This window comes from Alexandromys fortis, unplaced genomic scaffold, assembly GCF_014885135.2.
Source record: "Alexandromys fortis isolate MF-2015 unplaced genomic scaffold, M_Fortis_MF-2015_v1.1 scaffold_37, whole genome shotgun sequence".
Taxonomy (NCBI): Eukaryota; Metazoa; Chordata; class Mammalia; order Rodentia; family Cricetidae; genus Alexandromys; species Alexandromys fortis.
The window spans coordinates 1,174,702-1,199,886 of NW_026067914.1; the positions used below are offsets into that span (position 1 = coordinate 1,174,702).

At 40.2% G+C, this 25,185-nt stretch overlaps 1 protein-coding gene across 1 annotated transcript in view; it reads left to right on the forward strand.

The window, feature by feature from the left end:
* C6 (complement C6) overlaps positions 1-25,185 on the forward strand; it is a 61,383-nt gene that overhangs the window by 20,908 nt on the left and 15,290 nt on the right. The window contains exons 7-13 of the mRNA XM_050138941.1: positions 1,840-2,040; positions 5,355-5,595; positions 9,926-10,051; positions 17,730-17,896; positions 19,177-19,402; positions 20,562-20,733; positions 20,997-21,108. Coding sequence (XP_049994898.1) covers positions 1,840-2,040; positions 5,355-5,595; positions 9,926-10,051; positions 17,730-17,896; positions 19,177-19,402; positions 20,562-20,733; positions 20,997-21,108 — 1,245 coding nt within the window. The remainder of the gene's footprint in view (positions 1-1,839; positions 2,041-5,354; positions 5,596-9,925; positions 10,052-17,729; positions 17,897-19,176; positions 19,403-20,561; positions 20,734-20,996; positions 21,109-25,185) is intronic.

Genomic DNA, 25,185 nt, shown 5'->3' on the forward strand with positions numbered 1-25,185 from the left:
GGCAAATGTGCTTGTTGCCGAAGTCCAAAGACTTAAGTTCAATCCACAGAACATACACTGTGAAAGGAGAAAGCAGACTCCTGTAAATTGTCCTTTATGTCTAAATGTGTACTGTGACATGAACCTGCCCACACATATAGACACAGGATAAATGAATAAATGCTTGCACGCATACATAAATGTAATGTTTTAAAATAAAAATGACATCTAAATACAGGCACTTTCCAATCTAGTAAACTCAATTTTAAAAACTGTATAATATACACTATTGGGTTTGGAAAGTGACTTAGGAACGAAGGCCACATTCTAATGTCTCTGGAAGACAAATAACAATATTCTTAGGGTACACAATTTTGAAGAGGCTTTGAAGAAAAAGATTTGCTTGTGATATTCTACTAGAGGGTCTTTTCTAATTCCCAAATAAAACTTACTCTTACTTACACTTACTCTTACGCTTACTCTTAAATATGCAATTTTCAACAGCAGTCGTAGCCACAATAACCTCAGCAGAAATCAACTTCACAGTTTACAGAGTGGCATTCCCATGATCCTACATCCCATCTCTCTCTTCTTAATGGGGATAAGGTCATACAGAATCTCTTCCCACCCTCTTTTGCCTCAGTAGTGGCTCTCTGAAAAATACTTTAAATTAAATCCAGCACCACACTAAAATCACAGGCAGTCTTAAAACTCGGCCTCACCATTGACAATATCATAAAGAAACACTTTACTCTGTATAATGAAGATATGCAAAAATAGCCTTCTTGGGGGGCTGAAGCGATGGCTCGATGGTTCAGAGCACTTGCTGCTCCTGCAGGAAGTCGAGTTTGATTCCCAGCACTACATGACAGATGGTGACCGATTTCTGCAGGCACCAAGCACATGAGCAGTGTGCAGGTATACACACATGCAAAATGCTCATACACGTAAAATTATAAAAATGTCGAGGTCCAGGGCACGTGTTGCTGCTGGAGATCATGAGGATGTCTGTGGTCTGTGCGGTCACCAGAAACCATGTGGAAGTCCATGATCTGTGACTGCGCTGACTGTAAAGGGTGAGGAAGCTACGGCTACAGTGGCATTGATGACTGCAGACTCAAGGTTGAAAAAAAAAAAGGACATAGAAGATTTCTGTGACAACCCCTACAACCCCAACCCCCCAAAAGTAACCTCCTAGACAGGAAGACATCAAAGATAACTATTAAAACCATGACAAGGATACTGTAGCATAGCTCTCTCCAATTGATGGCTCCTAGAAGGACTGTGGTTGGGGAAAGATTCAGTTTTCTTTAAGGGGCTGGCCACCAAGAGTCTGCCCATGCTCCAGTGAGCATGTGAGCAACACAAATTGGACTCTTGTTTGTTTCTTCTTCCTCCTCCTCTTCTTTTTCCTCTTCTTCTTCTTCTTCTTCTTCTTCTTCTTCTTCTTCTTCTTCTTCTTCTTCTTCTTCTTCTTCTTCTTCTTCTTCTTCTTCTTCTTCTAGCAGGGGCGGTGGTCATAAGGGTGGAGGAGTGGACTGACGAGGATTGGGAAAAGAGTGGCAACAGGGTGCATGATGTGAAATTCTTAAATAGCCCGTCAAAAATTATATGTGTGTGTGTATACTTACGTACATACACACACACACACACACACACACACACACACATACATATATACTAGCTCTCACAGCTTATCGTCTGCAAGTCTCAGGTTTTGTGTTCTTTCACTGATCAAGCTGCCTAAAATACTGCCTCTCCAGACCTACGTTTATCCACGGCATCTCATTAGTGTTGCATCTACCAACCCGGATTCTCTCCCTAACTAATGCTTTATTTTGTATGTATTCTGCTGGCCAGGTCCAAACTGTAGAAGATGACTTTAAAACAGATTTCTACAAAGATCTAGTCAGTTTTGGAAGGAAGAAAAATAAAAAAGGTTCGACGTCAACTGAGAAGAAAGACTCTATCTTTGTGCCAATTTTTTTTTCCTCAACGAAAAGTGACAGAACCCAACATAACTTCGCCATCAAGGAAGCCATTCAAGCCTCCCACAGAAAGGTAAGAAAGAGCTCCCCATCATGCGTTCTTCCTTAGAATTAATGCCTACCCAAGCAACAAGAAGCTGAACATGTCTATACATGTGGGACTCCTAAGAGGTGCTTAAATAGACTCGCTTTTTGTAGCTGTCATTTTAGAACTGAAAGGGGTATTGCACCACAAACCTTCCCTTCTATGAACTGAGCTGTGAGAGTTGGGTTTGTTTTATTTTCAGTTTTCTGTCCCATGTTGTGGTCAATGTGGATTTTTTTTTCTTTCAATAAAGTTTAAGGCTCGTTTTTATTTTTTTATTTACATGTATGTATGTTTAAGTATATGCCACGTGTATGTGGAGACCCATGGAGGCCAGAAGAGGGTGTGGGAACCCTTTGAACTGGAATGACCAACAATTTTGATATAATAGATGTAGGTGCTGGAACCAAACTCGGGTCCTCTGGACAAACAGCCAGTTCTCTTCATTGCTGAGCCCTCTCTCTAGCCCCCTGGGAAAGCTATTTTTTTAAGCATCTAGAAATTATATAAAGTAAAGCTAGGCTGTGGTGGCTCATGCCTTTAATCCCAGCACTCAGGAGGCAGAGGCAGGCAGATCTCTGGGAGTTCAAGGCCAGCCTGGCCTACAAGAGCTAGTTCCAGCACAGGCTCCAAAGCTACAGAGAAACCCTGTCTCGAAAAACAAAAAATAAATAAATAAATAAAATAAGTTATCTTAATAACTTATGTTAATAATAAATAAATAAAATAAGATTTTGTTTTATTATGATGTTGCCAATGGTGGGCTATTTTTTAGACTGCCTTGATTTTTAATGTATTTTCTTCATTTTAAAAAACCTTTTGAGACTTTTAAATATGAGTATTGTGTTTATATTATTTCCACCCTTCCTCCCTGCACCCAACTCCTCCCCTGCCACTCTACTCCCTCTCGAATTCAAGGCATTTTCTTCCTTATTTATTATTATACACACACACACACACACACATACTCACACACACACAGAATTTAACCTACTGAGTCCATTTAACACTGCCCACATGCAGACATGTTCGGAGCTGATACTTTGAGATTTTATAGCCTATGAGATATTCATTTCTGGAGAAAACTGATTCTCATTCTCTTAACAGCCATACCTATAGATTATTGATTACCTATAGATCCTAATCTAAGGGGTATGGCCTCGTAAAATTTACCCCATTCACACTTGGGTGTGTTGATTGGTGTGTACGTGATGCAGGTCTTGATGTAATCATAATATATTGAGATCTCATGGGCTGTAACTCTCCTGTTACGTTTAAAATACCTTTAAAAATTCTGCATGAAATTGCTACTTTTCAACTATTCTGCCTTAAAATTGTCACCCTTATATGGCTCAGCCCAATATCATGACAGACATAGAAGATAGAGTCCATCTGAACAGAGCATGTCTTTATTATAGTCGACCTAAGGAGAAAATGCTTCCTTAGTGCAAATCCTGAGACATGCCAGAAACTTGTCAATTGATCCAGGCCCTTCCCTTGAACCCAATGTGTGCTGTTGTTTTGTTTTGTCAATTCCAGATCTGACTAAGCTTATTCCCTGGGCAGAGAATTGCTTCAGAGCCAAACAGTAATCAATTCCGTGAGGCTTGGTGATTATCTTCTTTACTTTACAAAACCACAAAATACAATCCAAGCCCAGCAAGAACTCACGAATTGATAAAATGTATTTCTATTGCTTACTACCCTGGCGTACTATAACTTCTTGGTCTAAACTAGCCGGTTCCGGCCCTCACACAGTTACAGCGGGTCATGCCTGTGCTTCTGCTACGTTGAGCTATTAAAGTTGAGCGTATGCTTCCCACGATTGGTTCCATAAAGAAAACTACAAATATTGAACCTCCAAAAGCTTACTTTACGATACTTGCCTCTTAGCAAAAGAACAGAGTTGCTCCAAGTTTGGGGGCTAGTGGACAAAATTCAGTATCAGTGTTCACAAATAGAGTTGATGGGCACACACTGAAACACAAGCTTACAAAGGAGCAGTCGTTCTCTGACTCGATTGCTTCTGTAGCCAGTGCATCTGACATAACTGAACAGAAACTAAAGTGAAGTCAAGAACACACGAAGAGAAGAGACTGGAGAGCGGGGAGAAAGAGTAAACGATAGCTTTCTTCTATCCTTGCAATGTTTTTTGTTGTTGCATTCGCATTTTTTGATGTCATAATTATAGCGTACCGTTAAAAGGCTATTTTATAATTAACAGTTGCAACAAAATCTCTTTGCTAAAATACGCTAGTTATTCTGTTACCATTGCTTACATAACATAATTTGTCAGACTCGAGAGATCAGATAAAATACATAATTTGTAAACACAGTGTCCCTGAATATGCTCATAAATGCCAGTAGTTAGATGGGACAATGTAAAGGAATGAGACCACAACACAGAATCAACTGTTTAACCTCAAATTAACCTAGATAACAAGAAATGAAGAAACAAGCAGAAGTGTTTGAAAAAAAAAAAAACAATTAAAAAACCCTTCCCTCTTTTGCATATGAGTGGCAGAAATAGAATATAAAGAATTAGTTTGATTTCACTACTTAGTGACAGAAAATGTGGTGTTCTAGGGCAGGGTGTGAATTTGCATATTTTCTTCATCTGGCAATAGAGAGCTAAAATGTATAGACTTAATGCGTCTTTGTAGTTAGTGATTATCACCTACAACACTTCCAGTTCAGTCTTTTTTTAAATATTTATTTATTTACTTATTATGTATACAATATTCTGTTTGTGTTTATGCCTGCAAGCCAGAAGAGGGCACCAGACCTCATTACAGATGGTTGTGAGCCACCATGTGGTTGTTGGGAATTGAACTCAGGACCTTTAGAAGAGCAGGCAATGCTCTTAACCTCCGAGCCATCTCTCCAGCCCCCCAGTTCAATCTTTATTTAATCTTTTTTTTTTTATTATTTTCAACTATTAGCATTAGGGCACTCCAAATGGAATCTCACTGATGGTGCAGCTGTGTACAGACACAGTCATAAAGACTAATGTTTCTGATCACTGATCTCTTCCTTGGTGGAGAGTGCATGCCGAAGCCACATGGTGAACATTACTGAGATAGTCTCGTGTGATTAGCGCTTTGAACACGGCAGGCAAAGACACCGGAGGGCGGCTCGTATGTGAAAACATGCCATAGAGGGAAATTATTTTCATCCTGTGATAGAAACGGAGCTAATGAAAAGATGATGTTTAAAGAATAGATTCCTCACATTTTCCGCATCTCTGTCTCCATTTCCTTAGTTTCATTTTTGTTCTTATGCTTTCTGCCCCTTTTCCTTAGGATTCTAGCTTTGTTAGGATCCATAAAGTGACAAAAGTCTTAAATTTCACGATGAAAAGCACAGACCTGCAGCTTTCAGATGTCTTTCAGAAAGCCCTTCTCCATCTGCCTTTAGAATACAACTCAGCTTCCTACAGCAGGATATTCGATGACTTCGGGACCCATTACTTCACCTCAGGCTCCCTGGGGGGCAAGTATGACCTTCTCTACCAATTCAGCAGTCAGGAGCTTCGGAACTCAGGTGTGTGGCCTTTTGTGTGTTTGGCTTGGCAATAGCATGGGATATGTCTTTTCTCCTACTCCTTCCTTCTAGTGACTCTGCCTTGATTTTATTTTGATCTTTTTTGTTTTTGCCAAAATTGAGATAATCAAAAGCAAATATAACCAAAAGCAAACATGCTGAAATAAAATAAAACAATAAATAATAATGATGAAGATGATGATGGAGGAGGAGGAAGAGGAGAAGGAGAAGAAGAAGAGGAAGAAGAGGAAGAAATAACTATGTTTTACTTCATATGTATGAGGTTATGAAGTATGGCCCAATATCAGTCATGGTCACTTGAAGGAGATGATTGTTACTACCTCAAGACACACAAAAAAGCATAATTTACTTATTATAACATTTTATACCAAATTACATTTCACAACAATTTACAGTAAATTCAAAAGCAATTATTCTGTTAATGATTTTAAGTAAAGACCAATGGTGTAAGATAAAAGAATAATTAAGACTTGACAAGAGACTAAGTAAATGTGGGCCAAATATTCATTGCTGTTGAAATTTACAAGTGCAAAGTACTTTATTTTAAGAAAACTTTAAATTTTATGCCCTAAGGAACAGACTAAATATTTTAGTTTACATAGAAAGCTGCAACATACACCAAGCATGTTGGTTTCTTGAGTATTATCTAAAACTTTAAATACTAATTGTGATTATTATTATACATAAAAAATTTTAGTTGCGTTGTTTTTAGACACCTGTGTAACTTTAAATAGTGCCCTTCTCATAATCTCTCATGTGTCCCTTGAGATAAAAATTGGGAAATAATGGTAACCAAAAACCAACTCATGAATTCCTCCCAATAAGTCAAAAATTAATGGTCACTATGTTTTTGTACAAAATAATGTATATGTTTATTTTAAAATACAATGATAGATCAGCCCTGGAATCATTATTGCTAGTCCTCTATTCTTACATATCAGTAGAGAAAATATTGATGTGTGATATGCCCTGCCCTGAGTCCTTCCGAACCATTGGAACCATCCCTCTTGAAATGCTTCCCAATAAAGGGGATGAAACAAATAACAGTCAGGGTTTTCGGGAGAGGTTTTATAAACTGATCTGGTATATTGTCTAAAATCTCAAAAGACTTACACTGTGATGTACTGTACATAGTGCCCGCCCATTGTATTTCATTTCAGTCATTCTTTCTACTGAAGCAAGGCTTGCACCATTACTTGATGTTTTCTACCACTGAAAACGACTGTGCACAGATAGTTAGAGGAGCTCCTAGCCCTTGAACCCCATTAGGCCTGCAGATGAAACTATTCTGTCACTGCTGTTGGAGCCTAGGCAAAGGTTTCCTGTTCGATGAGTGTTCTTGTCAGACATACAGAGCAAAGGTTCTTACTGCTCAGAGACTAGGTCAAAGAACAGCGTGAACCTTTAACCAACCACCCAATACTTCAGTAGTCAAAGACCTGTAACCAAAACAAAAGAGTGACAGGCTTTGCTTTCCAGCTAAAAATTCTCACCTTCAATCTCTTTCTTTATAAACAGAGGTGGAGACTGACAGAGATACACCAAAGAACAAAGGTTGAGGTGTGAGAGGGAGCTAAAACTAAACCTTCATACATATTCATAAACATATACATTAGATATACACAGACATTTTATATATATACATATATATATAGTATTTACAGCATACATATTCGTGTGGCTGTATCCCATACATCCAATAACATTGTGTTCAATATTCTTATAATCTGGATATTTTTATGTTCAGAAAACTTTTGGGCTACAGTAATATTACCATCTTAATTATGATGAAAATGAAGCACAGTAGGACAGAGTAAATCCTATAAGAATGTAATTCTCCAAAGGGTGGGCATTCCTGCATTTTGCTCTCTATGTGAACCTTTTTTTTTTTCTCACTTTCTTAATCTAGAAATAAGATTAAAACTAGATTGTAGATTTAAGGTATTGTTAGGCTTTCTTCCACAGCAACTACACCTCCTTGCCTTTCGTTTTTTTTCTAAAATAGCTTGGGTGTTCCACAGTACTTTTCCTTCCACGAGAATGCAATTTAACTGAACCGCGTTTTGTTTGCATTCCACCACTGTCTCATTCCTCTGTTGCTCAGCGCCCCATCAGTATGCTAACAACTTGAATAAAAGTTGACTACTTCAGCACACAAGGTGCAAGAATCTCACAAATACGGAGTGGGCTGTAAGTCATGGGGATACTCTGAACAAGAGGGTAATTTTAAAGACCTTTTGTGAGGATGTCATCTTCTGCTTTGAATTTGAGGAGAAAAAAAAATAATCACCTCAGTATTTCTTAGACTAATGTTTTCTAAATTATTTCTAAGCTTTTACTGTATATTGATAAAGCAAATCGTCAAGCACAGTATTTTGACTCAAGCTGCTGACTTGCTCATTCAGAAAAAAAAAACAAGGTACTACAGAGACACTCATCCCTTTGGGACAACATAAAGACCATCAGGTGTGACAGGTCAGGTCCCAGAGCCCCAGGGAGACTCCCCCAGTCAATACGTGCAAAGACCACATGTGTGCCACTAATAGAGACCAAAGAGCATGCACAGAAAGTCACCAGTGAGACCTTGATTCTTTATTCACTGTCTTGTTATCACCATGAAACAGGGTCATCCTTCATTTCTTTAAGGATTCACATATGGTCGTCAAGTATATGAAATTAACTTTGCCCTTGGGTAAACCATTGTGTTATAATTAATTAGTCACATACATTTAATTCTAATTCATAAGCTTTAAAAAGAGAGTGAAGGAATAAGAAAAAAGAATTGTAAGCTGTAGATGCTTCAAAATTTGACTTAAAAAAAAAAACAGTGTTACCAGATATACATATTTATTCCTCAAGACTGGATGAAATAGCTATCTTCTGGGTTAGAGTTCAAAATGCAAATACAAGGGCTTCAAGCTAATTCTCACTCCTGACAAATAATATGTACCTTCAAATGTGTCAGACTTAACCCCTAAAAAGTAAAAGAACACTGAAGAAGGCCGACCTACTTCACATCTACGTACGTCTTCTCTGAAAAATCTGTGCATGTCTTCCCTTTGACGTCAGATCCGATCCAAGGTGTGCCTCAGGCTCTCACAATACTTGTCCCTGTGCATTGTAACCTGTAAGCGTAAGTGCCAGGATTTGAGAAAGCTGCCGCGTTCAAAGTGGTTAAGAGCTGGTATTACAGCCTATCTCCCGTGCAGTCAGATGTCTTGGGATGCCAGGAAGAAAACAGAAAGTATCAATTTCCTCCACATTGTCTCAGATAAGTAGTGCCCACTGTGCTTTTAGGTATGCTAGATCTATCTCTCTCTGTGCCACCTTGACCTCACAGGTAGAGTCTCATGTAAGTAGGCATAATTACGGGCACTGTGGTGGAAGTAGTGATTTGAGTATTCAAGTGTCAAATGCTTTGATAGCTGAGGGATGATAAGACATTGGCAAAGGCTGGGGATTGATAAAGGTCTTCTAATGGAATGGTTTCAGCCTCCAAGCTTCGGAGTTTTTACATGATATATAAGACAGTAGGGAGTCTGCCAATGAAATCAATACTGGGGATTTGGGAAGATGTTAATTCCAATTCCCAACCTGAAGAGACAGAAATTAGGTAGTACTGCTTCCCTCGACCCATCAGGGAAATGGCATCAAATATAGATTTATATTCAGATAGGAAGACAAAACAACCAATGAAGAGTCTGAAAAGTTCCCCAGTCCGGACTTTAGAATTTCTACTAAAAGGTTTGAGGAAGAGGGATGAAAGGAGTAACCAAGTCATGGGAAGGAAGCCCAAATAAATATGAAAATGAGCAGTGAGTGATGGACATGTGGCAAAGAGTCATTCTTTTTTTTTTTTTTTTACATAGTGCACAAGTGAAGGGACTCACACATGACAACGAGTCCAAAATGTGGGTCACACGGCGAGAAAGAGACTCAATGTTCAGGGCTACCCAGAAGCAGTGCACCACAGGAAACACAGTCCTTGTATCCACTGTGTACTGTGGCCCAAAGACAGGCTGGGAGAGACAACAAGAGCCCCTTGGGATGGGCTACAGTGGCCTCAGGAGTGCTGCCTGGGACCAGTAGCAAGGCTGAAGACGGTGGGAACTAATGGAATCTCTTCCATTTAGGATTTCCTTGAGACCTGTGTGGGGCTGAATCTCAAGGCAAAACTGTCTATTAGAGCTGACCAGAAGAGAAGCTGATGACAGTATCCAGCCCCAACAGTTGCCAGAGTCACAGGGTCCTCTTCCCTGAATTCTAAATGGTGCATTCTCAGGGGTTTTGCTTGTATTTCATTTCCCAGGCTTGACAGAAGAAGAAACCAAAAGGTGTGTCTGGCATGAAACAAAGAGACGTATTCTTCTCTTCTTTACATCTACAGTCAAGGAACACCAGTGCTTCACAAATAAGCTGTCTGAAAAATATGAAGGTAACAGCAGTCTCTTGGAAGTTGGTCCAGTGTGTCGTTGGTCGAGGATGTCCATTATTTAACCATATTGCCCATGACTACTATGTCATTGCTATTATTTCTCTGCTCCAAAACACCACGTGCCAAGAGGGAAGGTATAAATAAAATATCATTAGCACTACTTAAAAAAAAAAAGAAAAGGAAACTGGGTGGTGGTGGTGCACATCTTTAATCCCAGAACTCATATGTCAGACACAAGCGGATCAATGTGAGTTCACGGAGCAAGTTCCAGGACTACACAGAGAGAAACCCTGTCTTAAAAAAAAAAAAGTAGAAAAGGCTGAGGTGTTTTTTTTTTTATTCAAAGTCTATTCAATTCAATGAACAGTATACTGAATTTTCCCACAGATAGAACTCTTTATCAGAGTTCTTATCAGGCATTGAAAAGTAAACATGAGTATAAACCAGACATGGCCACTAAGAAACTTAGAAAGCCAAGATAGGTAGGTAACCAACCGTTAAAATCATAGACGCGTTATCAGAATGCTGGAATTCTTACCACCTGCCACCACAAAGGTACACCTGCAGAAACAGAGGCTGAATCTTTAAGATTTGGTTTATTCATATTTGAGATCTAAAAAGGCAAAAGACTAGCATATTTTGGAAAATACCTTATATCTCTGATCAGCAGAGTTTATGGGCATAACGGAAATGGATACGGCAAGCACAAAAACTGTCCCCCATGCCAGCGTTCAGTCCCACCCCTCTGGTCATGCCATCCACATTTCTGAGACGTGTTGTGCATGGCTGCTGATATCATTCCTTGCCCCAGTCCCTTGTTCTCTGAATGTCTGGGCTCAGGCCCTTCTTGGAACACTGAGCTTAATTACTGTGTGCCTGAGTGAGGCAAGGATTCCAGCAGGGGTATCTGGGCTGAAAGGTAGGGTGGGGAGCTTAACTCAGAACACACCAATCATTAACAATGTAATATTAAAAACACGTGTGTACTGATTCCTTTTTATAACATTCCGTCTTACAGAAGCATCTCTATGACACCGAATATAAAAGTTCCCCTTGTGGTCTTGTTCCCCATTAACTCCCATTATCTCATATTTACAAGATCCTTAATGTATAATAATAGATGGCGTTCTGACACTGTGCAAACTGGCTGATTGTCCCCACAGCTCCTTAACAGTGAGGTAATCCTCCGGCATACTTGGGTTGTGGGAACACACACACACGACACGCACACGCACTTATAACTTAATGTGAACAGTTTAGACACCTCTATGCCTGAAACAAATATTATAAACAGACTACAAATAGGAGCCAAGATTGAAGGCATTCAGTTAGTGTCGGGTAACCACGTGTGAAAACCATTTTCCCAAAACCTCTTGACTTTAGTTCTTTGTTGAAAGATTGGAACAAAAGACTCTATTCTTGTTTCTGGCTTTGAGAAAGGGTCTCACTATGAAGCTCAGGCTATCTTATAACTCATTACCCTCCTGTTTCTACTTCCTGCGTGGGAAAAATACAGATTAGAATACTTATTTTGATTCTGGCTATTTCTACTCTTATATCTGAAATTTTTCTGAAACCATTATTGATTCATCATTAGTGGTTTGATCATGATTATCTCTCATTGCCGAGGTGAACTATGTTCTGGTTTGTTTGATCTGATTCCTTGTTGGGGTATCTAGATTACATATGTGACATAATGAAACAAATTAAATCACCTGTTCATTTAGTTAAACTATAAAGTTCTGTTTTGTTTTAATTCTTTGGTTTTTTTAGAATTTCATACGTGATATTTTATTTACAATATTTCAACTCCTTCTTATACCCCCTCCAACTCCTCTCATGCCCCTCTTCTACACTCTCTCATATCTATGATCTCTTCTTCTATAACTGTTAATATATATTTACACACATATATGTTTATTTGTGTATGTGTGTGTCTACATAAAACCTACTGAGTCCATATAGTGTTGCTCATAGAGACATACCTTTAGTGCTAACTACTTGGGATTGTATAACATAGGAGGATGCTCATCCCTAAAGAAAACATTCTCCACTCTCAGCAGCCACTGATTGCCTGTAGTTCTTCATCTAGAGGTGGAGCTTTGTGAAATCCCCCAGCCACCTGGCATGTTGACAAATATAGTCATTATAAGGTCTTGTTTCAGCAACCATACTGAGATTTTATAGGGCCAACTTCCCTGACATCTAGGACATGCTATACAGCGGCAGTGACTCTCAGTCTCTGGATTTTACAACCTTTCTGGCCCATCTTTCCCAGTATCCCCTCAACCCTAGTACAGGATTGCATTAGATGTACTAGTTGAAACTGGTCACCGATGTCCCTTTACTCTCTTCTTTTCTGGCCAATTGTAGATCCACCTAATAGCCTCTGTCCATTGCAAAAGAAAGCTTCTTTGATGAGGGATGACAGCCAGGTTTTCTCTGTGGCTATAAGGATAACTATCTAAAGGGGATTGATTGGATTAGATACAAACCAAAAAGTTATGTTGTTGTAGGACCTAGGCAGACTTTGTGGCTGCTGGATTTTTAAAGGCTCTTTCTTATTAGCTTCTTTTTTTAATATTTATTTATTATGTATACAGTATTCTGTCTGTGTGTATGGCTGCAGGCCAGAAGAGGCACCAGACCCCATTACAGATGGTTGTGAGCCAACATGTGGTTGCTGGGAATTGAACTCAGGACCTTTGGAAGAGCAGGGAATGCTCTTAACCTCTGAGCCATCTCTCCAGCCCCTCTTAGTAGTTTCTTTGTCTCACAGTTATTGTCTGAGAATTATACAGTATTCTACATTCTAATAAGAGTTGTCCAAGATAACAGAGACTCAAGTGACCTTCAACAGTGAGCCGTGTCATTGTATGAGGAACAAGTTAGAGGGAGAGAAAATACAGAGAAAGCCAAAATTCTTTCTATATCAACCTTAATTGGGGTTTAAGCTACAAAGGTAATTCCCTCTCTGTAAAACTCGGGGAGAAAGCAAATGGCTGCTTTTTCTTTTCCAGAGGGGTGTAAGGAGAGTTAGGCTCATTTTTCAGAACGTTCTCCCAAGAGGCTGTCACAAGGAATGAAACCTGTGTCCCCATCCAGTCATAGTTCTGAAATAAATCAAACTGAACTGGCTGAAAAGAAATGTAGCCTTAAGAGGCCATAAAGACCTTAACCCAAAAGGGAGAGCAGAATAGGCCTGAGAGCATTTTTAAACCAGAGGCAAGGGTGCCATGGGCTCACCTGGACTTGAGGCTAAGACTTCGCCTCTTTCTCTGCAGAGCTAAACTTTTCCAATCATCTAAACAACTCGCGTTCTCTTCTACGCCTTAGAACTATAAATAACTTCTACTTTATATGAAATTCTTCATCTCCCTTGATTGATTGCTGCTCATTCTGCTCCAAACACACAGAAGTACAATCGCAGAAACTCCCAGATCTGAACTTTGCAGCCTCATGAGGAATAAAGATGAGAAACAAATGCAAGTGGTTTTACTGTAATAATTAATAGACAATTTTTAGTTGTTATTTTAATCAGCACTAACCTGTGTGCCATGTTAGTTAAAGATATCCATTTATATGTCAGTACTAGAAACATATTAGATACAAGGTTTTTTTTTCTATCTAATTTCTCTTACACCAGCAAGCCCTCCAAAACTCAGCTCAAAGTAATAAAACCCTCATTTTCCACTGTGGAATTTATCAAATCTAAATCCCCATTCATCCTGCTGCTCAAAACCTTTTTCTCTTTTTGGAAGGAAAATGGCCCAAGTCATTGAGTATTTTTTTTATTTTATAATTAATATTTTAATTTCCTCTTCTGAGTCACAGGAGGCTTGGGCTTTTGATATTTAAATTCAGACATTAAGAGCTGGACAATTACTTTTATCTCTCAGGAGACTGGTCCTACACAGTAAAAATTATGGCCTTCCAATCTATGAATACCCACTGGATTTATAAAAGTGCACTTGAGAGTTCAAAAGAAAAGGTTTGCCTCTTTTTCTTCTTTTCTCTGACCCGGTGCTGTTCATGTGCAAAGCCCATGACGCAGCTTGAACTGGGATGGGAATGGGGGAAATGGAGTTTAGGAACACAAGCAAAGTGATCATTTTCAGGAGTTTAACCCAGCGAGTATGTGTAGAACTCAAGGTGGAAGTCGCTGGCTCCAGTGAGGCGATGAGAGCAGAATCATTTAGTGTGTGAAAATACTGGGAAAAGACAAGGAGGAGCATTTTTTAACTTAAGTGTTTACTATGCTAACAATGTGATTTCTATTTTGAGGTCACCAAATCTTGAAATTGTAATTTTTGATAGGCAGTCTAGGATGCCTTTCCCAGTTCCTCCCTGCATCATTATAATTAGGGTCAGGTGCCTTCCTATTGGTTCACTCGGCAAGCTATTCATATCACAGCATTCAGCATACTGCGTTGTAACTTCTTATTTTCTTCACTACCTCTTAAGAAAACCTAAAATGTTGTCATAGTCTCTATGTTCTCTGTATGTAGGGCACTGCAAATGCTTAATAGAGCACTTTGGTAAACACATGAAGGGCAGAAAGAAAGAGAATGCGGGAGGAAAGGAAGGGAAGAAGAGTTAGGCATCAACATTGATCAAGTCCGTACTATATCCCAGGCCCAATTTTCTTGTACGTGTGAACTGATCTTTCCCAGTGTCTCATCCCTATGGCTGGCTGGCCTGTGAGATAATTTCATTAGGACCTCCAATTTGTAGATCAGGGAACGAAAGCACAGAGAAACAGAGAATGAATATACACAAACTAATAATAAACACGTCAATTTGACTTAAGCATAAGTTTGTAATATAAAGATGACTTTTGAAAATAGCTTTGGTCGAAACTCAACAGTACTTGCATGCTCAGTTAAAATATTTGCATGCAATCCTAGTAAAGACTCATACTAACTCACTTACAATCAAGATGATGTCTATATGTGATGGGGGTAAGCTCATCCCATCTTTAATCTTGAAAACTGTGACAAGGTTAAAGTTTTTTTCTGAGTTCTTTCTTTTTCTTTTTTGATGCAACATTCTTAACATACAACCTTTTATCATTTTGCATAGCTATCCCCCTTTCCCACCCTCTCTCCTCTTCCTGGGCCACTCTCCCCTACCCCACTCCACCATCCTCTCCTCAGAAAGGGTAAGGCTTCCTGTGGGGAGTTAACAAGGTCTGACGCATCACTTCGAAGCAGGACCAAGGCCCTCCCTTCTATGTCTCGACTAAACAAGGTGTCTCTCCAAAGATAATGGGCTCCAAGATGCCAGTTCAAGTACTAAGGATAAATCCTAGTCCCAGAGTCTGCCAGTGGCTCCACAGACTGCCCAGGTCCAAACTAGGCCCACTGAGTGGAGATAGTTGTGAGGCTTCGGCAGTTGTTTCTGTGGGTATCACCATCATGGTCTTGACCCCTTTGCTCATATTATCACTCCTCCCTCTCTTGGACTAGTCTCCAGAAAGCTCGGCCCAGCGCTTTGCTGAGGATCTCTGCATCTGCTTCCATCAATTTCTGGATGAAGGTTCTATGTTGACCATTAAGGTAGTCATCAATTTGATTACTGGGAAGGCCAATTTAGACATCCTCTCCACTGTTGCTTAAAGTCTTAGCTGGGGTCATCCTTGAGGATTCCTGGGAATTTCCTTAATGCCATGTTTCTTGCTAGCCCCTTAATGGCTCCCTCTATTCAAGATATCTCTTTCCTTTCTCTCCCTCTCTGTCCTTCCCCATTCTTTAGCATCCTGTTCCCTCATGTTCTCCTCTTCCCTCCTCTCTCCCCTCCACCTCCCCTTCATCCTCCCTTCTCTCCCACACATACACTCCCAATTTTTCTCAGGAGGTCTTGTCTATTTCTCCTTCCCAGAGGGATCCACATATGTCTTTCTTAGGGTTCTCTTTGTTTCCTAGCTTCTCTGGGATTGTTGACTATAGGCTGGTTATCCTTTGTTTTACATAATATCCACTTATGAGTAAGTACATACCATGTTTGTCTATCTGAGTCTTGTTTACCTCACTCAGGATGATTTTTTTTCCAGTTCCATCCATTTGCATGCAAATTTCACAATGTCATTGTTTTTTTTTTTTACCAATGAGTAATACTCCACTGTGTAAATGTACACATTTACACTTGAAAACTGTAAGAAGGTTAAAGATTTTTTTTCTGAGTTCTTGAAACTATAAAGAGATTCTGCATTTCCAGTAAGCTGTGCTTCCCCCACCCCAAATAAACAAAGACAAACATTACCAAAAAATTCATAGACTTAGTATTGGGCCTTACTTTCTGCAAGACAACAGAACAGTGAGGGAATTAAAAAATAAAATCAGAAAAGTCAAAAGGATGCTTTTTTAGCTGTGACATCCTGAGACATTGAATAACTTTCACCCTTGCAGGGCTCACTGACCAAATTCTAATTTTGTCCCCAACGTGGATTCACTATGTGAATCTCTCCTTGTATAGGATTTCTCACACATAAAATGGAAATTATTATAGTATTTATTTTGTGTGTGTGTGTGTATGTCTTGAGAATCCCCATTATGTGAGAACAAAATCCACCCTATGTTAAACATTAAGTTTGTGTCAGCCAGTTTGATGCTATAGTTGACCATGTGACATATAGTAAAAGGTTGATAGGAATATAACCTGGTGGCAGAATGCTTGCCTAGCAAGCAGAGGATCCTGGGGATAAGGAAATTGAGTTCTGAATTCTGTTAAAAATCAGTTAATAGTATTATATTAATGATTTTCCCTTCTTAAGACCCCACACCCAGCATATATAACATCTACTGCAATCTGTTTGTGAAATATATGGCATCAATCTGAATATTAACTATATGACAAGTTACTGTCCTATCCATCAATACAACATCAACATAAGGTCGATAAACATGCTGTTTTATCCTCTCTCCCCTACCCTACTGTTCTACGGAAATAAATACAAAGCATCTAAGTATTTCTTATGTCCTCCCTTTGAAAATAATGAGATTTCTTTCTTCATGCAAGAGTACTTCTCCTGTTTGACACCACCTCACTTGAGACTTTCTGAACAGTAATGGCGTGGTTAAGCCTTAACAAAAGTTTAGAGTTAGTACCGAGGGATGGGGCTGATTATCACCCAGTGATTCTGCTCAGTTTTGTCTCCTATTCATATCTGAGGTTGTAAATTTAAAGACATTCTTTCACTTATTTTTTTTAACCTGCGTTTGAAAGTTTCAAACAGTCAGCAAAAGAACACAATTTGTGTCATTCCATGGATCCCAAACTTAGAGGACTATAAATCCAAAGGTGGAAAGTTGGCTTCAAATAGTCAGGAGCAAAACAATTGGAGAATAGGGTGAATTTCCTTCCCACAGCTACCTGTTGCTAACTACGTGTTTTTTCAAACATATTGCTTGCAGCCTCAGTATCTGCAGTGACACAGTATCTACTTAGGACTGTCGAGAGAATTGTGTAAGATAACAAGTATGAACGAGCCTGGAGTGTGCCCTCTGCTGACTAATGGCACCATTGGCACTGTTACTCTAATTGGTCTTATTAGCCCCCTGTAGGGATAAGGGTGTTCTTTATTCTCTCTCTGCACTTACTCATTGGCACTACCTGGCTTGTCTTTAAAGTATGGATTTGCAATACAATTGCATGGATCATTTTCTTGACTATCTTGCAGGTTCCTTCTTGCAGGGAGCAGAAAAATCCATATCCCTGGTCCAGGGTGGGAGGAGTCGGCAAGCAGCAGCCTTGGCTTGGGAGAAAGGGAGCTCTGGTCCCGAGGCGGAAGTCTACTCTGAGTGGTTAGAATCAGTGAAGGAAAACCCCGCTGTGATTGATTTTGAGGTGAGACTAAGAATATTAAAGGTAAGGGGGTACAGTAGCTCCCCCCGCCACTCGGGGCTGCATGCCACACAATTCTCTTTCTTTCCTTTTCAGATGATAAACAAATATGTATCGGAAAAATGCCTGTTTTTAACAGACAGGCACGATGAAACTTTTTTTAAAAAAAATGTTAAATTGCACATCTATTGCTTTTAACTTTTAAATGAGCATTCTAGCACCGCATTTAAAATTGTAGCTGTGCATGACACACTGAGAAGGGGAATGAGTGAATAAGATTGCTCGCACTTGCCCTGGAGTAGCGCGCTTTTTCTCCCTGTGAAACAGTGGTTTCCATTTTTGTGATTTGTTTTGTGTGTGACTCTACTTTGTGAACACATTAAGAGAATTTTAGATCCATTAAATTTCCAGTTCCCATCACCATCGATTTGATTTTCCAGTCTTGTGTTTGTTGTGATTAGACCAAAAAAAAAAAAAATGAGTTTTGTTGTTCATGGGATACTTTGCATGATATTGTCTGTAGAGTCAGATTTGCCTATGGCATAACTACCTTCTAAAAGGCTCCCCAAAGCTATTATGCTGGTTCACTTAAATAGAGATAGAATAGTTGAATCATTATAAACATGGGATCATTTACATGATGCAGAAAAAAACACATGCGCTCCACAGATTTATGGTAGGAACAAAGTCAGCACTATACTAGATGGTTGTTTCTTTGGGCAATTAGAAAAGGTTATAGAGTAAGCACATTTTTTTTTTTTTTTGCCATTACCTGTGTTGTTACTATAATCCTCCCATTCATGTGAATGGCAAGTTCACCTCTCCTTTCCCACCCATTGGTGCATTTTCTCAACTGACTCCAACAAAAGCCAGTGTCCATCCTTAGCCAGCAATGAACACCCTCCTGGTCCTTTCCCGATCTCCCTGAATCAAAAAGTTAATGCGGTAACAACTGAGCACAAATGAGCATCGGTCATTCTTGGTGCCCTAGCTCAACACTTTAGCTGCTTAGGTTTGATGCTTAATAAGTAACATGACATGAGCCCAAATAAGCAACATGTGGTTTCCTTCAGGGATGGTTAATTCTACACAGTTTGCACCTGCCCTTGGGCACTGGGCTTTTTCTCTCCTGGCTCAATAGACAGATATCTATACTAGATCCGCTAAAAATCCCTTGGAAGTGGGAAAAACTGGTAAGCACTGATTCAAAGAGAGCTAGATAGTGGTGGCAAAATAATGCCCATATGGAAGTGACTCCATCCCTCTCTGTTATGTGTTCTTAGCTTGCCCCCATCACCGACTTGGTCAGAAACATCCCATGTGCAGTGACGAAAAGGAACAACCTCAGGAAAGCATTTCAAGAATATGCAGCCAAGTTTGACCCTTGCCAGTGTGCGCCATGTCCTAATAATGGCCGCCCCAGGCTCTCAGGCACAGAATGTTTGTGTGTGTGCCAGAGTGGCACCTACGGCGAGAACTGTGAGAAGCGATCTCCAGATTACAAGTCTGGTGAGTGTCAGGGATTGATTGTGAGGTCGGTGCCTTTCCCCCTCAGAAATATATTATAGGCTAAAATATATTTATAAGCAAATAAAACTCACTAGAAGCCTCCACCTTATAAACAAGCCTCCAAAAAATGAGATTGCAAAAGGTAAACAATGCTGGGCTCTGCTGTAACCTATGAGCTGCATGACACTGGGAAATTTATGTAACCTGTCCAAGCTACAACGTCCTCATCCATAAGATGAGGCTAATTCTACTATTACTTGAAGGTTGAAGTATGTGTGTGTGTTTAAACATTATAAAGAATTCATAGTATACTGCTTACAAGACATCGTAAAATTAATACATGATATGGTATCTTTTTTACTCTTTTACCATAGTGACAAAATGCCATGAACAAGACAACTAATAGAAGAAAGGGTGTATCTGGGGCGTACAGCTCCGGAGGGTTGGGATGTTGGGGAGCACTGGCAGTATTGGGTGGCGGGTTTCTAGAACAAGAGCTGAGACCTTACATCTAGAACCACAAACAGAAAGGGAGAGGGAACACTGGAAACAGCACGCAGCTTTTGGAACTTCAAAATCCAACCCCAATAAAACATTGTCTCCAGCAAGGCTACACCTCCTCAGCCTCCCCAAAACACAGATAGCAACTAGGAATCAAATATTCAAATGTCAGAAACTATGGAGTGCCTTTATCATTCAAACCACCACGTACTGTTCCTGGAGAATTATATTATTTTGTCTATTATAATGTAAAAGCAGGATTTCATAAAGGAATAAGTTAGGTCACAAGCACGGTTTTCATACACGGCTAAGTACATTAACTCAGATTTTCTTCAGAAGAGGGAGAGACCTAGGAGTGAGGACATGTTCTAATACGTATAAAGGTAAGACCGAGATATTGACTGGGCATTTATGATCAGTATTAAGACTCAGAGTGGTTATTTGGGACCAGGCAATCAGAACAGGAAACATCCACCTATAGAAAAGTAATCAAACAATGTATCAGACCCCCTCCATGAGTAACTTCTTGCAATCCTCACTGTAAAGCTGTAGCGTCCCACAAAGCCTGTCACAGAACAGATGTGAGGAAACTAGACCGTCTTGTTTCAAAGCCCAAACTTTTCACAGTAGGGTGGCGATGGGTCTTCCTCTGTTCCAGACGCGGTGGATGGAAACTGGAGCTGCTGGTCTTCCTGGAGCACGTGCAATGCCGCTTACACGAGATCGAGAACCCGGGAGTGTAATAACCCTGCCCCCCAGCGAGGAGGGCAACATTGCCAAGGCGAGCAGCAGCAAGAGGAAGACTGCACATTCTCCATAATGGAAAACGTGTAAGGCTGGGTGCCCGGGAACCAGGATCACTCGTTAGCATCTGCTACTGTTAATAAAAAAATCACCTAGAATTTTAGATGTGCCTACGCAATGGACGAGTGAAGCGCCAGATCTGCTGCTGCCCTTAGTTCGCTAAGCAGGGAGTCCTCTCTATTTAGTCAGTACCTGAATATTATAAATATATCAATATATATTTATATATTGCTTTAATATATGCATGCCTGTGTATGTGCACACACACACATTTATTTTTCCCTTTTAGTGGGCAACCATGCATCAGCGACAATGAAGACATGAAAGAGGTAGACCTTCCTGAGAGAGAAGCAGATTCTGGGTGTCCTCCGCCAGCTCTCCCTGAAAATGGATTTATCTGGGTAAGTCTCCTAACCATAACTTTTGGCTTGAGGTTCAAAAGGAGAACTTGAAATGTATGAGTTTTCTTTTCATTAGAATTATTATTTTTCTACTTTAAGAATATGTTATCTCAAAAGTACAAAGAGATATCTAAGAAATGCTGGAACACCCTATTGTCGTGATGTCCCTGGAGGTATCTACATGCCTGCTTATTAGTCAGGGAAGAGCCAGGTGATGTTGTCCATACCACTCAGGTCATAAGAAGGCGGTAGACTGTGTGAGTAGAAATGGGAGCTTCAGCACAGGGTAGGTTTGGATGGCTCCAACAGTCTGCAACTGAGACCTGTCTGTTGACTTCTACATCTGAGAAAACTAACACCCCGTCATCTCAGGCAGATTCTCTGAGAGATAAAGGAGATCTGAATATAACTGCTGCAGGTATTGAGTCTGTATTGTCTTTTTAGGTTAGAGATCTGTAGAACCCTTGAGCAGTCAGTACAAGTCTACACACACACACACACACACACACACACACACACACACACACGGGAGGAGGGGCGCAGATTCCAAGACAGGGAGGCTGGTTCCAAGTCAGGGTTTCTCTGTATAGTCCTGACTCACTCTGTAGACCGGGTTAGCCTCAAACTCATGTAGATCCAACCAGCTCTGTCTCCCAAGTGCTGGGACTAAAGATGTGTGCCACCACTGCCCTGCCCAATAGCATTTTAATTTTCATGTTTTTATCAAACCACAATATGTTTCCATGCTTTTTTTTTAAAGAGCTGAGCACTCACTGTCACACAAGTCTGTGACTTTAGATATAAATCTTTCAACGTGTGTATGTGTGTGTGTGTGTGTGTGTGCAAAATCTTCAGATTGGTCACAAAAAGCATACTCTATCCATTTTACATTTTTAAACTGAATAAAACTTTTAAATTGATCTTTTGCCAATAGTATACTTATTATCAGAATTCAGTAACATTCAGATCTCTAAAAGCACTCTCATATCAAGGGTCTACCGCCCGCATTGTGTATTCTAATGTACTGTGCCTAAAAACACTGTCAGAGATATCAAGGGCCCATCACCTGCATTGTGTATTCTAATGTGCTGTGCTTAGTGGCCTTAAGAGGAGGAATTTTGGAAGGAGGTAATTGCAGTCCGGCTTTATTCCAGGGCAGAGGTCCATGTCTCACCAATGCAGAGGAGGGCATAAAACACAGAGCAGCCACTTCCTCTCCCACAGTTTCTGGTTCACTAGAACTGTCTTACTTAGGATTTCTATTGCTGTGAAGAGACGCGATGGCCATGGCAACTCGTATAAAGGAAAGCATTTAATGGTGGGCTGGCTTGCAGTTCCAGAGGTTTAGTCCAGTATTGTTATGGCAGGAAGCATGGCAGCAGGCAGGCACACACAGCACTGGAGAAGCTGCTGAGAGTTCTACATCCCGATTGGTAGGCAGCAGGAAGTAAGTCAGCTGTGAGCCATTAGACCTAGCTTGAGCTTCTGAGGCCTCAAAACCCACCCTCCTAGTGACACACTTCCTCCAACAAAGCCCCACCAATTTCAACAAAGCCATACCTCTTAATAGGACCACTTCCTGTGAGACTATGGGGGGACATTTTCTTTCAAACCATCACAGGTACCAAAACACCAATATCCACAAACTCCCATATCGTGTTAATGCTTCTAGACTGGAACCATAAGACAGAGACCAATCCTTTAGAACAGGTGTCAGCAAACTACAGCCTAGAGGCTCAATCTAGTTTGTTACCTTAAAAAATTAAATTTGACAACATGGCCATATTTATTTACTTAGATATTGCATTTGACTGCTTCCAGGCAGTACTAGAAAACATGAATAGTTATGACAGATGCCCTATGACCAACAGCTGACTGATACACACCCTTTACAGAGCAACATTTTTTGGTTCCTCCTTTAGAACATAGATGTCAAAATTATATATTGTCAAACCCAGCTGCCGAAATAATGTTTAACATATTTATACCAGCTGCATGCAAGAGCTGTTAAATTATTGTTATTTAATTTTAAAAATTCACTGAGGCTTTAAAGAGGAATTCATTATGCTTATGGATCCTCTGATAAAATTAGATTATGTCTCTTACTCTATTCCCTGCAGCTGTAACCAAGTCCCACAGACTAGAACAATATATGTACTAGAGAAAGAGTTCTTTTAAACCTGGTGCGGTCACGCACATCTTTAATTCCACCACTCAGGAGGCAAAGGCAAGTGGATCTATGTAAGTTCGAAGCCTGCTTAGTCTACATAATGAGTTACAGGCTAGTCAGGGCTACTTAGTGAGACCTTGTTTCAAAAAAAAAAAAACCAAAATCAAGCAAGCAAACAAAAAAACAGTTGGGTTTCAGAAATAAGTTCAATAATTACAACATATTTTTATAAGCCATTGCTTCATTAGAAAAAGGGAGACAAGTTCAAAGCAATAATTTATTTCGGGAGAAATGCATGGATAAAAATTATGGCAAGAGGTGAGGACTGTAGCACAGGTTAGTTTAAACTAACAATTCAAATTAAGAAGTGCAAGACCCGTTTTTATCTTGAAATTTTTAGGGAACCCACATAAGGCAACACTTTATCCATTATCTAGGAAAAATTTAATGACTGATCAGTTGTTAGGAAATGAACAGTTGTTGACTGATTTCCAGTCCATTCATCTAGCATTTTCTATTCTAGCAACACTAGGTGTTTGTCACTTTTCTCATTGCTATGACACACGTCAAGGAAAGTATGTATATGGAGAAACATGAAAATGTTTACATTTTTGAAAGGTTACATGACAGAAGTAACTAGGGGAGAAAGGATGTATTTTTGCTCACAGTTTCAGAGAGGAAAGTTGTGATTGGATAGGCAACAGCCAGGGTATTGTGATATTTCATTTGTGTTTTAATAAATAAAGCTTGCCTGAAGATCAGAGAGTAAAACAGCTGCCCTAGTCAGTCTTACAAACCAGACAGTGGTGACACACACCTTTAATCCCAGCAGCCATGTTAGTTTGCCATAGAAACCAGCTGGAGGCTTCTGTCCATGGTGAAAAGAGCATGAAGAAGCTTGCCCGCCTCCTCACGGACTGGGAAGCACACAGAACTCAGGTAGAAAGTGTGAACTTGCTATAATCAATAAGGCTGAACCCCGGGGATACACTGCCTTCCACTGGACTCCACTTCTTTAAGGTTTCAGAACCTCCTGTAACAGCATCGCCACCCAAGGGCCAAGTGTTCAAACATCTGTACCTGCAGGGAATATTTCATATTTAAACCGTAACAGAAGGCATCACATATACAGTTCTGTTTGGTTGAATGTGTGTGTGTATGTGTGTGTGTGTGTGTTGTATGTCTGAGTGCATGTTTGTGTAATTCGTATATATGAGCGTGCATAGAGGGGAGAGGTCAACTTTAAGTACCCTCCGCTACTGCTTTCCACTTTATTATTTTTGAGAGAAGATCTCCCACTCAATCAGCAGCTCATCAGTTGGCTAGGCTTGATCACCAACAAGCTCCAGAGACCCTCTCCCGTCTCTACCCACCACCGATGCTAGAGTGATAGATATGGGTCACCCCATCTGGGTTTGGTATGGGTCACCCCATCTGGGTTTCACATGGGTGTTGAAGATCCAAACTCAGGTCCCCACACTGATACAACAAACACTTTCCTGACTAATCCCCACCCCAAAGCAAGGTTTCTCATGGTTATTTTTGTTGTTGTCCATGGTGGCAGGAGCATGAGGAGGCTTGCTCACATCTGCACAGACCCAGGAAACACACAGAGCTCAGGCAGAAAGCGCGACTGGGATGTAGCCTCTAAGGCCTGCACACCAGCCCCACTAAGGAGTCCTGCCTGGATGTAAACTCACAGAGATCTAGTACCTCTGCCTCTCAAGTGCTGGATAAAAGGCACGTACCATCATGCCCCAAAGGAGCAGGGTTTTTTATGAGAAAAAAAAAATAACTCAGAGAATGAACAGTTGAAAGTTATCTGTGAAAAAAAAAGATGTTGATGAAGAGGAGAAATGAAAAGAACGATGTTTTGGCTGTGTTTAGAAGTAGACGCTTAAGAAGAC